The sequence below is a fragment of the Magallana gigas genome, chromosome 4, assembly GCF_963853765.1.
Source record: "Magallana gigas chromosome 4, xbMagGiga1.1, whole genome shotgun sequence".
Taxonomy (NCBI): Eukaryota; Metazoa; Mollusca; class Bivalvia; order Ostreida; family Ostreidae; genus Magallana; species Magallana gigas.
Window position 1 is genome coordinate 52,107,555 of NC_088856.1, and position 14,204 is coordinate 52,121,758.

Sequence of the window (14,204 nt, forward strand, 5' to 3'; positions counted from 1 at the left end):
CAAACCAACATTAAACCAAAAAATGATTTTTCAATTACGATAATGTTTTAATAAATACAGATGCTCGTTGTACACTAAAGACCAGATAAAGCATTTATATTTACATTCAAACAATACAATGTTTTCTTTGGTGATTCATTTGGGATATGAAGATGGCGACATTACAAAAGAAATATATAACACACATTAGCGGGTTATGTTAATTTTTTCTGCAGTGATCCCTACCTTCACAACCCCCATGAATCATCAAAGAAAGCATTTAATTGTTTACATCTACACCTTTCTTTTACAAATTAATTATTTGATTGTAAAGAATAAGTAAAAATAGTGCTGGATTGTCATCTAATGAAAATAAAAAAAATGAAACTTTTCAAAAACAATCTTTTTTAAATGCATACATGCCATTGACGTATAAATCAAATTAAATACATATACAGAACCAAACAATGAGAATACAGGTATCTTCCATGTCACACTTGTATGGATGTATACAGATCTAGACATGTCTGGAAATGAAGCAACATATAAATATCATGTAAAATGACGTCGACAGAAACACTGCTGGATTGATATCTACTGAAAATAAAATAATGGAACTTCTCAAAAACAATCTTTTTTAAATGCATACATTGACAGAGTGAGATTTACCGAGAACCAAATTTCTACATCTATCGAAAACTCGTAAGATATACGTGAGACTCTAATCAGACGAAATCAGACTTTGAATATTAAAGGTTCAGTGACAGTAACGTCACGTTTTAAATTTTCATTTACTTTTCACTCAAAAGAAACATTTTAATGTGTCTTCGCGCCTTTCTCTTTGTTTTAAATTACGCTTTGAATCGATATCATAAAATCTTGTATTCGATGTGGAATTTAATATTCGGCACATGTAGTCCATTTATGACACTTGTTTTCAACATGAAATAGTTTCGTAAACAGTCGTTTTATTGTTAAGAGGTTTAGAATTCTAGCTAGATGAAGACCAGTTGGCCAGTTTATTCATGTCTCTTGCTATTTGTTATAGGTAAGAGTCACTAATTCTCTCTCTCTCTCTCTCTCTCTCTCTCTCTCTCTCTCTCTCTCTCTCTCTCTCTCTCTCTCTCTCTCTCTCTCTTCTCTCTCTCTAAGTATGTTGCCCTTAACACAAATCTGAATATTAATTTTCATGTGCAAATAATTTCAATTCTCAAGAATTTTAATTTCTGGGGACATATTCATCTCTCTCTCTCTCTCTCTCTCTCTCTCTCTCTCTCTCTCTCTCTCTCTCTCTCTCTCTCTCTCTCTCTCTCTCTCGTTTAAATTGCCATGCCATCTCAAAATTTAGCAAGGCAATACTATTTGAACACAGAAAATATTTTTTTCAACTGCGAAAAGAATTATCAGTTTTGTTTGCGTTGACCGTGGAAAAGGAAATTACAAATTTTGACGACAATTCTAACAAATGCGACTTTTGATCAAATTCAACTTTAAGATACCTCTTATCTATTCGATTTCCTTAAAATACGTAGCGAGTGAGTGTTAAGAGAATTCCAAATCATCGACAAACTAAACTGTAATTTACAAATATTTTGGAAAAAAAATTCTAATGCATATTTACTTTATCGATCATTGTCATTATCATCAGCATTTTAAAAAAAATCATGTTTTGCGTTTTAGAGAGGTTTTTTTTTTGGCTTAAAGTTCGGTTTGTTTGTGTGCTTGGTTTTTGTTTGTTTGTTTTTACATTACCAGAGTTCAGTTATGGAGCCCGCGTGCCAGCATTCACAGAAGATGTCATTGTTGTTCATATTCAGGAAGAACCAAGAGGTAAGTCAGTTAATTATCTCCAGTTTCTCAGAATTTGAAGAATTTGATTTGAGGAATATTTTGAGAGAGAGAGAGAGAGAGAGAGAGAGAGAGAGAGAGAGAGAGAGAGTTCATTTCTGATAAAAATATTTATCCTATCTTTAATTTATGGATTTAAAATACAATTACACTATTTAAAAGTTTCGTTTTGCCAGAATTTGGAAAGCTCGACTAGAGATCCGAATCGATACTAGTGTTAAGTCGTTATTCTCAGGATATAATGTACTGCCTGTTTTATTAAGAAATAAACAGCAATTTAAAATTAAGTTCATAGTTGGTTGGTCACGTGATCAAATCCCCTGAAGCCCGAAGGGCTTCTCAGTAGATTTGATAACGTACCAAACAATTTCATATACCGGTGAACTTTTAAACATTGTTGTTTTTTACTTATATGTACGTTTGAAAAAGAAAAATTGTTCAGAACTGTTAGAATAATAGAGATTTTATAGTTACAATAATCTATGCGACAAGCCTTAAGCGCATGGAATGATCATTCTGACGTAACGAAAACGTTCATACAAAATTGAACGTTTTCTCTATTCTATAGGTTCATATGAGGATACATATTTGCAAATTTAAATATTTTTTAAGTTGATTTGGCGTAATTATGAAAGATAACTTATAAAAAGAAGATGAAATGCTGAACGTTGATTTATTTCAGACGAACTTGTAGCAACCCTCGATTGCAAGACGCCCAGTAATGTAGACTGTGAGCTTGCGATTTCCGACAGCAAGTTTACATTGACCAACAACGAAATCAGAACGTCATCCTCTGATGGCATTGACTACGAGGCGCTGGCGGACGTGAACTTTGTGTACGTACTACAGGTGAACGGGACAGACCCCACAGATGCAACGAGACAGTACACAGCCGTGGCCACCGTATTTGTGTATATTAACCCCGTGAACGAATTCTCACCAACGTTCGTTGGAGCGCCGTTTACAGCATCGGTATGGTATCTCAGATCAATCGATTAATCGATATCTATCTCAGTACATATATCAAAATAATCTCAGGTCAATCAATGGATTGATATCCCACTAATTTTTACATGTATCTCAATAATATCTGATTGGTCGATTAAATCGATATCTCAATATTTCAGAACGTGAGTCTCAATAATATCAAATCGACTGATGAATCAATATCTCACTATATCATTACATGTATCTCGTTAATCTCAGGTGAATCATTGTATCGATATCTCGATAGCTCAGTATAGGTTTGTTATAATATTTATAAAAAAGGAAAATATCGATATCCATACGTTAAGGAGGCTCTAAATATTATTAAAGTAAAGAAACCCCTTTTTCTTACTTTAAAATGCTTTAAGATTCATAACTCACACAGAAATCAAATGTTGTAAACTTTTATTAGTTCTAGCACTACTTCATAATATATAAAATCATTGCATTTAAAACTTGTACATTTAATCTGCACCCTCAAGAACAAAAATTATATCACTATATTGGTTCTTGAGGATGTAAGTCAGAAATTAGGTTTCTCAAATTAAATTTTATAAAAAGATTTATCATACTTCGGAAGCTAAAATACTTAGTTATTTTTCATAGTTAAAGCTTGTTCATGTATAGCAAAACTAAACACCGGGGTATAATTGTACTATCCACTCCTCGGAATTGTACTATTAACTCCTCGGAATTTTTACGCTAATTTTTTCTTTCCTGTAATTTGATTGGTTGACTGTCTCTAACACAAAATAATCACACAACACTGATGAAAGTATTGAGAGCAGAAGGTACGAGCTCTATCCAATAAGTTACTGTGTTGATGACGTAAAGTTTAAAACTTAATGTTGAAAATGTTGATTTCCCCCGTAAATTATAATCAAGCAAAAAATATACAACATAACAAAACAGTTACTCAAGTATGTTATAAATATATGTCCGCCGTTGTAACAAAATGCTTATCCAATGGTGATCTTTCAGTGGGGGTTACCGTAGCTCTTTCATCAAACAGACTATTCCCCTCGCCCAGTCGGGCAACCCCTTGGGGAACAATTCCGTTCTCGGGTTTGATAAAAAGCCACTCCACTCAAATCCATTGGATAAATGTGTTATATCCAACCTTACCTTGGGGTTGTAAGTGCCTATTTTGCCTCTGGTAAAAAACCTGTTCGCACCTTTCTCTGTAAGAAACGGTTTTGTCTGATGCTCCTGTTTTTTTTATTAGGTTCCGGAGGATGCACGTGTTGGATACAATGTCATTCAGCTCAGTGGGGAGGACAGGGACCTCGGGGTTCACGGCCAAATCTTATTCTCTATCACAGGTGAGAAATACTTATTAATATATACTGAGAAAGTATGAGAGCATTAGATCTTGTAGAGTAAAATTATTACTTATAATATTATATAAACAGAGAAAGTATAACATGTTTTGGAGTAAACTTTCTCCGCGTGAATACGCCGGGGTTATTAAACTCAAAATCAAACTGACTGAATGACTTTTCTTTCTGTCTCAGCTGGCAATGAGGACGGTAAGTTTGACATCAACCCCAGCACGGGACGGATCTTTACAAACGGTACACTGGACTTCGAGACCCGGACCTCCTACACACTGAAGGTCCAGTTGTCTGATGGAGACAGGACTGTCACAGAGGATGTGGTTATAAATGTGGATCCCGTGAACGATAACTACCCACAATGCACTCCGACGGTCTATCATGTGACTATGGGTGACGAGCTGGCTTTGACTGGGACCACGGTGAGATGTTACAGAGAGAGAAGAGAGAGAGAGAGAGAGAGAGAGAGAGAGAGAGAGAGAGAGAGAGAGAGAGAGAGAGAGAGTACTGGTTTTGGTATACAGATAGTGATAAGTTTTTAGGAAAATAGAGTGAAGGAGGGGAGCTACAGGTAGTTTGCACAGTGTTTTCGGAATAGAAAGAGAAATAGATAAAAGAGAGTGAATTATTAAAAAACACAGTATAATACACTCTACTTATTCATATTTAGATACAAACCCTGACCTGTTCGGACCTGGATGGGGATAGCCTGACCTACTCTATAGACAGCGGGGATGTTGACGGGGCATTCAGAATGGGACCAGGGGCCACAGTCCAGCTCAAGAAAGGTCAGAAATTTGAACTCTTTTATCAAAAAGCTCAATAATCATACTTATATCCATATTCTATAAATCAGTTTCATAACTCTTCTTATTGAAATTACCGTGTTTTGCAACGTTTGCTGTAGGTAATAATAATGGATTGGATATATCTTTCAAAACGAAATGAAATAGGATATGATTTTTATTGTAGAAGATATTCATTGAATGTGATTTTTATTGCATGTGGTTTGTATCTGATGTGATTTGTATTGAATATGATATAGGATATCATTTCGAATGAAAATAATCATTAGTTGGATATAATAATATGTAACTTTTTTTTTTAATTTGATCTTGATTATAGAATTGGATATAGTTTGATTTAGGATAAAATTATATAATTAGGTTTTATGAAGGAGACCAGTAAACCATTGCAATGGGTTTATTTTTTCAATATTGTTGTTTATATTTTAATATTGAATTTGATTTTATATTAATCAAGATATTATAAATAGTCTGATATAAAAAAAAAAAAAGTTAATTTCATATGAATCACATAGGATAATGAATATGGTTTTTATTGGATATTACTTGTATTATAACACAATATAGATTTTTTGATTTTAAGATATAATATTGATTATATTCTGATATTGTATATGATATAATAATAGATAACTATATAATAATTAGATCTCGATGCCAACCAAAATCCCCTTGACTACCTTCTGACAATCAGGGTCAGTGACGGGTCAAGGTCAACGGATGCTTTATTTCGAATCTACGTAATCAAAAACAACACAAAGGCTCCGGAGTTCTTAACCAATCCTACAATACAGGTACCGGAAAGTCAGGCGGTGGGTACTGAAATCGTCCCCTACACGGCGCAAGATCCAGATCAAACGCCCTACGGCATCGTGTCTTATGAAATCAATTCAGGTAAACTTCTCTTGAATTTTTTTTACAATGTCGAATGACAAACAATATAAGTAGAGTTTACGCCAACAATTTGAAGTAGTTGAGGTTATTAGTTGTTTCTTTTCTTCTTGATTAGTCTCTAATGGCGGAGGGGACTATTTCTTGGTGGAGGAGAGAACTGGAAGCATAAAGCTTGCGAGACCGCTGGATTACGAGTCAATTAAGTCCTACCTAATCACAGTCGTCTCAATAGACGGCGGGGGGCTCAAGGTAGGTGGCGCTAGCAATTGGGCTCAATGTATGTGCAACTGGAAACAGGGCTGAAGATATGTGTTACAAAAATTGAGACTCAAGGTATGAGCTACTAGAAATGAAACTCAATTTCAAATGAAAGTTGTTGTTAAAATGAGGCTCAATTTCAAAATAGGTGTTGCTAGGAAAGAAGCTTAAGGTAGTGTTGCTAGCGATGAGGCTCGAGTATGTGCCGCTAGAAATGGACTCAAGGCATGTACAGCTCGAAACGGGGCTTAAAGTATGTGGCGCTGGTTGGCCTTAGTTGGCGTTGCTTTTTAAGATAAATGACGTACGTTTCTAGTAATGGAGACAAATATTGTTAGTTTAAAATGTTATCGGATTCATAATTACTTAGATGTGTAATGGCAAAGGCGGCTAAAATTAAATCTTTTTATCTCCAGCGTTTCAGTATCACCTGTGAATTTCTGCTGTATGTTGCTTTAAAAAATTCCACATTTCCACCTCTTTATCGTTGAAGTGTAGCAGTATCTGACGGACGTAGGTCTATTTTCGATTACATGTATTTCAAGTCCGCAGCCTCCCAAAACAAAGCACATTGTTCTATAAAAATGATTTTTAACAACATTTAAAATGACAAGAGAGGAAGAACTTAAAGTTAATCATCTTGTCATTTTGATTTATGAACAGCTGAAAACCAAATGTTATTATTTTTTTAAATCAAGTCATTAAACTCTGTTTGATTCCCAGGGCACAGGGACTGTTACCATTACAGTTGTCAACGAAAATGACAACATACCGGAATGTACAACATACTCCGAGGGCTATAATATACCAGAAGATACTGGTATGTTCCACATACAGTTGTATTTAGTACTTAATCAAAGAACATAATATACATTTAGATATACATTGAGGTATGTACCTATATTTGATTTCAATAAGGAGGGATGTCAAGGTAGTCCACTCAAAACTATCATATTTCACATCTAATAGACTCATGCAGTTTAGTAACTAGAGTCTTAGTATGATTTAAAAGATTGATCAAATAATTTTTTAATGCTCAAAAGTTTGGCATGTTTAAAATTTTTGATACGCCCAAATATAGTTTTCTAAAGCTAACATCAAAGTCATTGGGACAAGAACATTTCTTTGAAGAAATTATAGTTAGTTTTAATAAAAGTAATTAATTAAGTATTTGCTCACAAATAATGTGCTAAAAAATACATAAGCTTTCCCTTTTTAAAAATGACAAAAAAATCTTTACTGCACGTACGTATATTTAAAAAAAAATGTTTTTTTCCTAATTCTGACTCTTAAAAGAATTTAAGAGCAAAAAGTTCATTGACTACATATTTCATAGATATCATCCTCATGGTAATTTCAAAAGACGTATTGAATTACCGACTAAAATGTTAAACTTACCTCATGATGATGATGATCTGATGTTTATGGTATATTCTAAGATGTCTCGTATTTGAAGACGCTTTAACAGAAAACTTTTTCCAAGTCTACCAAAAAATTATAATCCAAGCCAATTGTAATCTTTCTTAATATATATGTATGAAAAAAGTAGGTTTATTATAATGATGTACTTTATAATCGTTTTTAGATGTAAACTCCGTGATATCGGCAGATATACAGTGTAAGGATGCCGACGGCGACGATTTGACCTTTGACCTCAATCCTTCCGGATCGCCCTTTGATTTACTTGATGCGGCCAATAATGTCCGGGTCGTACTCAAAGGTAAATTTATCACATATGTCACTCTTACATTAGATCGGAGTATTATCGTAAATAAAACGTAGTTAGATTGGTTGATACAGTGTATTTTCTAATCAAAGTTTTCATCGGTCATCAGTGGAAAAAAAGTAATTACACGTACTATGTACATTAGATTAGTTTTCAGTTGAACCATTAAATGCAGTTGGTATCCATCTACGTTAAAGAAAGCAATTTCAGAATTTTTTGCAATGTTAGAGAGATACGCAAATGGTTTTGTTTTTAATTTGATTTCAAACTGCGTCACATTTATGAATAAATTAAACCCCTAGTTTGTTTGATGTTTTAGAACCCCTGGATTTCGAGACGCAACCCTTTTACCAACTTGATATATCAGTGATGGACGGAGGCGCAGTCCCTGTGACGATCACCATGGCGATAAATGTCGTAAATGTTAACGAGTTTCCACCTGTATTTACTGACACAGGTAATTAATGGAACTGATTGATATCTAATCATTACCAAAGGAAATTCACAAACGGAAATTTAAAAAACAACAAAACTGCATATGTTATCGATAAACGTCATATAATCCTTAATATACAGAGAGAGAGAGAGAGAGAGAGAGAGAGAGAGAGAGAGAGAGAGAGAATGTACCTAGTACAAGTGTTTTGTTTTCGTTTTTTGTTATAGGCTTATATTACAGCACCCTTAATGAAACGTCACAGCCTGGCGTAACTGTTGCTATGGTGACGGCGACTGACGGCGATCTTGACCAATTGACGTACAGTTTTCGAACGCCGGAACCTGCGTTCAACTTGGGACCGTCCAGCGGGCTGATCATTCTCAGCCAGACGTTGGATGCAGAGATGACGTCATCATACGTCCTACAAGTTCTCGCGTCAGACGGACAGAGAACTGCCACGGCGAGGGTAACGGTAACTGTGCGTGACGTCAACGAGCCACCTACATTTAACAAGGATAGCTACGCGTAATTCATTCTTTTTTACAGCTTTAGAACTTTTTTCTTACTCTCACATGATTATTTTATGAAAAGTTAGTAGACTTGCGTTATTGTCATCATGGTTATTTTTCACAAAATTAGTTCACTCTAAATATTTTCAAACGTTGAGACAAATTTTGTCATAAATTAATTTTTTTCTTTTCCCTTTTTAGCTTTACTAATGTCGAAAACACGCCTGTGGGAACGGTCGTTGAAAAAGTGGTAGCAAGAGACCCGGATTTAGTCGGAAATAATGCCGTTTTTCGTTATGCTATAATTTCTGGTAACATCAACTCCCACTTCTTTATTGATCCTGATGACGGCACCATAACTGTAGCGGTCCCCGTCAACTATGAGGTCACGAGGTCAGTGCTTCTGGTAATAGAGGTCACCGACTTTGGTCTTCCGCCTCTGTCCGATAAATGCACCGTAAATATCAGCATTCAGGATATCAACGACAACGCGCCAGAATTCCCTACCACTACCTTGACCAAGTTTCTCCCGGAGAACGCAACGATAAGTGAAGTAGTTACACGGGTGTCGGCTAAAGACGTTGACTCAGACAGGGACAATAACAATGTGTTCACTTTTAGAACCTCGTCCGCCGTTCCGTTCGACGTCGACCCCGATGCAGGTGACGTCACTGTGATCAATACTCTGGACCGAGAATTTCAGGAAAGGTACGATGATAAAAAGTACTGTTCTTATGAAATTGCTATTTTTATTTCACAAATCGATTTTTCATGATGATGATAATAATGATGGTGATATTGACGGTGATGTACTGGTGGTGATGATATAGCTTTAGCGATAGCTGCTGCTTTAAGATTTTTATCCACTTAATGAATTTCTCAGAAACTATCATTTTAGCATTTCTGATTCCAATTTCACTTTCAGCTATGAGATGGTCATCGAAGCAGAAGATGGAGGCTACCCCCCTAAAACAGGTCAAGTGACCTTGACCGTTATCCTGACGGACGTTAATGACAACCCCCCGCTTATCCTAGGAACTTACGACAGGTCTATCCCGGAAAATGAGCCCGTTCATTCCTTGATTTTCTCTCTCTCCGCTAAAGACCCGGACACCGGGGACAATGGACGCTTTTTATATTCCATCATATCGGGAAACCCCGACTTCCATTTCCGAATTGAGCAAACTCGGGGATACGTTCAGATTTCGACAGATTTAGATCGCGAACGTCAACCCTTGTACGAGTTGGTCATTCAAGCCACAGACTTGGGAACTCCTCGGAAGTCCTCGACCATCACAGCCACTGTGACCCTGACTGACGTCAATGATATGACCCCGAGGTTCAACCAAGACGTTTACAGCCTCACTGTTCCAGAAAATTCTATCATTGGAACTTCAATAGGAACTATTAGTGCCACGGATAGCGACTTGGGCAATAATGCTATCGTTACCTACAGAATAAAGTCGTTCCTGGAAGGTCATGGTGGAAAGTTCACAGTCGATACCTTGACCGGGGAACTGCGTATTATAGCTAACCTTGACCGCGAGGTTGAAGAGTTTTATTCAGTCAAGGTTATTGCGGAAGACAGGGGATCCCTTTCATCGGAAGCCATAGTAAACATAACAATTCAGGATAAGAATGATAACGCGCCGATTTTTACTAGGAGAATATACTCGACAGAAGTCCTTGAAAACTTTGCCGTAGGTGGCGTTCTTTTGTCAGTCACAGCGCATGACGCAGACAAAGGATCGAATGCCCGGATATCCTATAGCATTGATATGAATTCGCTAGATGGAGCTATTGCTAACGAGCATTTTTCGATGAACCCCACCTCAGGAGACATCAAATCCATTAAACAGCTTGATAGGGAGTTATATGCCAATATTTCAATGTCGGTGATTGCGACTGATGGGGGCACTCCCGCTCAGTTTTCTAACTCAACGGTCACTATCTTCATTGAAGATATAAACGACAATAGACCCATTTTTCTGCCTTCGTTTTACAACGCGGAAGTGTCTTATGAGCCTGCGTGCGACCATGTTATTACCACGGTTACAGCATATGACAAGGATCTAGAGAAAAATGCGGAAGTTGTGTACGAAATGGATCCGATTTATGGAGAAAACCAGTTCCTGTTGGACCCGGAATCAGGTAATTTAAAAGAGTTACTGAATTTCAATTCAGAAATTCATTCAATTCTGTTATGGTCTTCTGTGTAAAGAGGTCTAATTTTGAGTTGTTACTTAAAAATTCTTTATAAAATATACTAAGTATACTACATTGTTCTGAAATATGGTTAATTGTAAGATGTGATGATATAATTTATGTTTATTGGTGATTTCAGGACAGATAAGAACAAATATGAACGTAAACGAATCACGAAACGTCATTTTGGTGCGTGCGCATGATCTGGGAACCCCAAGTCTGATGACGTCACTGAGCGCCAAAATTCGAATAGACTCGTTCAACGCTAGTGAAACAATTCTTCTGTTCACCTTGGCCATGAAACTGTCTACATACCTGAGAAAAGAGGGAGAATTCCTGGCATTAATAAAGGCAACTTTAGAGGAATTCTATGCAAGTGCTTACGTTAGACGATGGTGCATTGAAGACAAGACCACGTAAAAAAAAAAAACCCTCTCTCTCTCTCTCTCTCTCTCTCTCTCTCTCTCTCTCTCTCTCCCCAAGCATTTTACTAATATTTCATATCTTATATTATACGTGACAGCGGTGCAATATACATGCATATTGATTTCAAAGATGAAAAATGACAACATACTGTCAACCAATTAATTTGTTTTTAATCTTGTGTCATATTTTTTCCAATAGATGGAATAGTAGTAAATAGGGAAAGGGTTTTTGAGAATTAATGTTATATCGTGAAGATTGATTTCCATTGAGGCATTTTCATAATCCGTATAAATCTACATTTGATAGAGCTGTAGTGGTATACGTGTACGCAGTGAAGAACGATTTGACAAACTGGGAGTCGAACCTTGGGCTAGATAAGCCCTTCATGACCAACGGAGAGTTTCTGGAATCTCTGGAGTTGAACGAAAACAACATCCCAACCATCAACGGCACTGGTGAAGATCCGCAATCATACTTCATATTTATCTATTTAAAATCCTGTCATTTTATCCATTCAACGCATTACATTGTATATGTACCTAGAGATAGTTTTGTTTGGTTTATACATATGCCCATGACAAGAAACCAGCGTTTATTTCCCCTCGAATTGTTTTGAATCAAATGGATAACCCACAATGATGCTATAAGTTTACAATGTGTGAAGCTGTCTGATTCTCTGTGATGAAAAGCTTGAAATTTTTGTAGAATATTTTATGAAATCAATCATAGTTGATTAATGGTTGTTTGCAGATAAGGCATGGAGAGACCTGCTGGTGACAGACGTACAGCCGTTGGGGAAAAACATCGTGTATCCCACGGGATCGTCACGTGCTTCAGGTGGCGCAAAAACCTCCGGCCTCGTTATCGCATTGGCTGTCATCTTCTCAATTCTGGCTTTAGTCTTGCTTGTTGCTCTTATTCTATGCCTTCTTTGGAGAAGAAAGTTGAAAAAGAGGAAAGAGTAAGTCATACAGAGTGTGGTATAGGTGATAATGAATGAAGACAACAAGCTCTATTTCTAAAATTTAAGATTATCTGTTCAGGTTTTACTACATTAACTCTCAGGAATACATATAATCAATAAAATTATTGAATTGTTTAGAGATGCCTCTAAATCGAAACCTAAACTCATCAAAGTCCAGTCCAAGGCCAACAGAAGTCTGGGTGATCCAAACTCTTCAGAGAAGAAGCCTTTTGTACTAGACGGTGAAGACATCACTGGCTCGGGAAGACACGTGACCAATGTTGGAAAACCTTTGATGGTGTTTCCCGGAATGGGATCTCCGGGATCCAGATCCGCGCGGTTAAAGGGATCACCGACAGGATCCGGATTGGAGACGGATGGGGACACAGATTCAATGACAAAGATCGACATCGATGGTGGGAGAGAAAGATTGGTGTCACCGTCAGGGGTGAAGGCGGGGATGAAAGGGTCGCCGTCTATTGCGTCATTGAGAAGAGGTGAGGTTTATATGACGTAGTGCAACTTATCATCATCTGTAAAAATTGTTCTGAACACTAATTATAGGTATTTTATTTCTTTATAAAAAATTCCAGGTGTATTTGATTTTCCCTTCAATGTTACATGTATTAGGAATTTATTAAAATTAAACTAAAATTTTAAAAACCCTTTTGCCTCCGTAATATTATTGCTTTGAGTGGTTTTGTTTCATTATTGTTGAGTTTTAGTTCTATTTAGCAAAATATCTTGATATTAAAGTAGGGCATTGATGTGATTATTTTTATTGCAGGCGTTGTAAAAGGTTTAAATAACGCGGGAGAGGATGGCCACGTCACTTCCGCCTCCGATGGAAAATCGTCTGCTAGAACGTATGAGAACAGAGGCATAGATCCAGGTGAGAGAGAGAGAGAGAGAGGGGGGGGGGAGAGATATTTTTTTTCATAATTGATTTACATGCATGATGTAGATAATTTATCTTTGGTATCTAAGGAACCTTCTGAAACAAGAAACGTACGCGTACAATCATTTTAGTTTGTGTAATGAAACATTGATAAAATTTTGCTATCTGCTATCATAATTACCAGTTTTAATTCATACACCTACCCAAGCCATCCTAAATGCATCAAATCTCTATCAATCTTCTTTAAAATTTACTCCTCATTTTTTTTTTTACCAAAGTGTTGTGTATATTTACCAGTAGTCATAATATATAAAATGTATTTAATAACTAATTAGAATCAGTAATAATTATAGAGTGATTTTGACACGTGTAACATTGTTGTATATCTGTGTTTCAGTCACGGGTTGGGTGTATGAGGACAACGTCGATAAAAATGGCCGCCAGTGGCTTAGGACCCCGGATGGAGACCCCATTTTCCAAAATTCCTTTATCTAGACAAAACATTATCCTGAAAATGTATCATATAATTACATGTATATTATTTTAGAATAAATAGATGTTTGTTTCCTCTGTTTTGGTTTACCGTTGATTAGGCTTACAATTTACTTGTAAAACATATTCATTTAATTCTATTCCATTTTATGACGAAGTTTGCACTGATTAGTTGATGATTTTTTTCCCACATATATTGTTAGTAAAACTGATTTTTTTCATATTTTTATCTTTAAAGTTTATATCTGAGATCAGTTGGTTTTATTTTATTTTATTTCATTTTGAGCAATAGACAGTGGCGAATCAACGTCGAATTCTTGGAGAATAAATTTAAAGATATTGATGTATATTTTCTAGATCTATTATTTTACTTTCACGTTAAATATTGAAAACTGATCATAGTTTAGACGCAGTTGTTCTATTACCTTAACGTTAGCAACAC

General features: G+C 36.2%; 1 protein-coding gene across 1 annotated transcript; it reads left to right on the plus strand.

Moving 5' to 3' along the window:
• Nucleotides 1–795: 795 nt before the first annotated feature.
• LOC105322655 (protocadherin Fat 4) lies at nucleotides 796–13,978 on the plus strand. The gene is made up of 20 exons (XM_011421503.4): nucleotides 796–1,027; nucleotides 1,735–1,809; nucleotides 2,510–2,799; nucleotides 4,040–4,136; nucleotides 4,329–4,570; nucleotides 4,819–4,936; nucleotides 5,603–5,848; nucleotides 5,964–6,097; nucleotides 6,830–6,926; nucleotides 7,692–7,826; nucleotides 8,152–8,289; nucleotides 8,496–8,793; nucleotides 8,979–9,485; nucleotides 9,703–10,928; nucleotides 11,122–11,398; nucleotides 11,715–11,863; nucleotides 12,159–12,369; nucleotides 12,511–12,869; nucleotides 13,160–13,264; nucleotides 13,668–13,978. Exons 1-20 carry the CDS (start codon nucleotides 979–981, stop codon nucleotides 13,763–13,765), a joined length of 4,851 nt encoding a protein of 1,616 aa, XP_011419805.3. The 5' UTR covers nucleotides 796–978; the 3' UTR covers nucleotides 13,766–13,978.
• The last annotated feature ends 226 nt before the right edge of the window (nucleotides 13,979–14,204 follow it).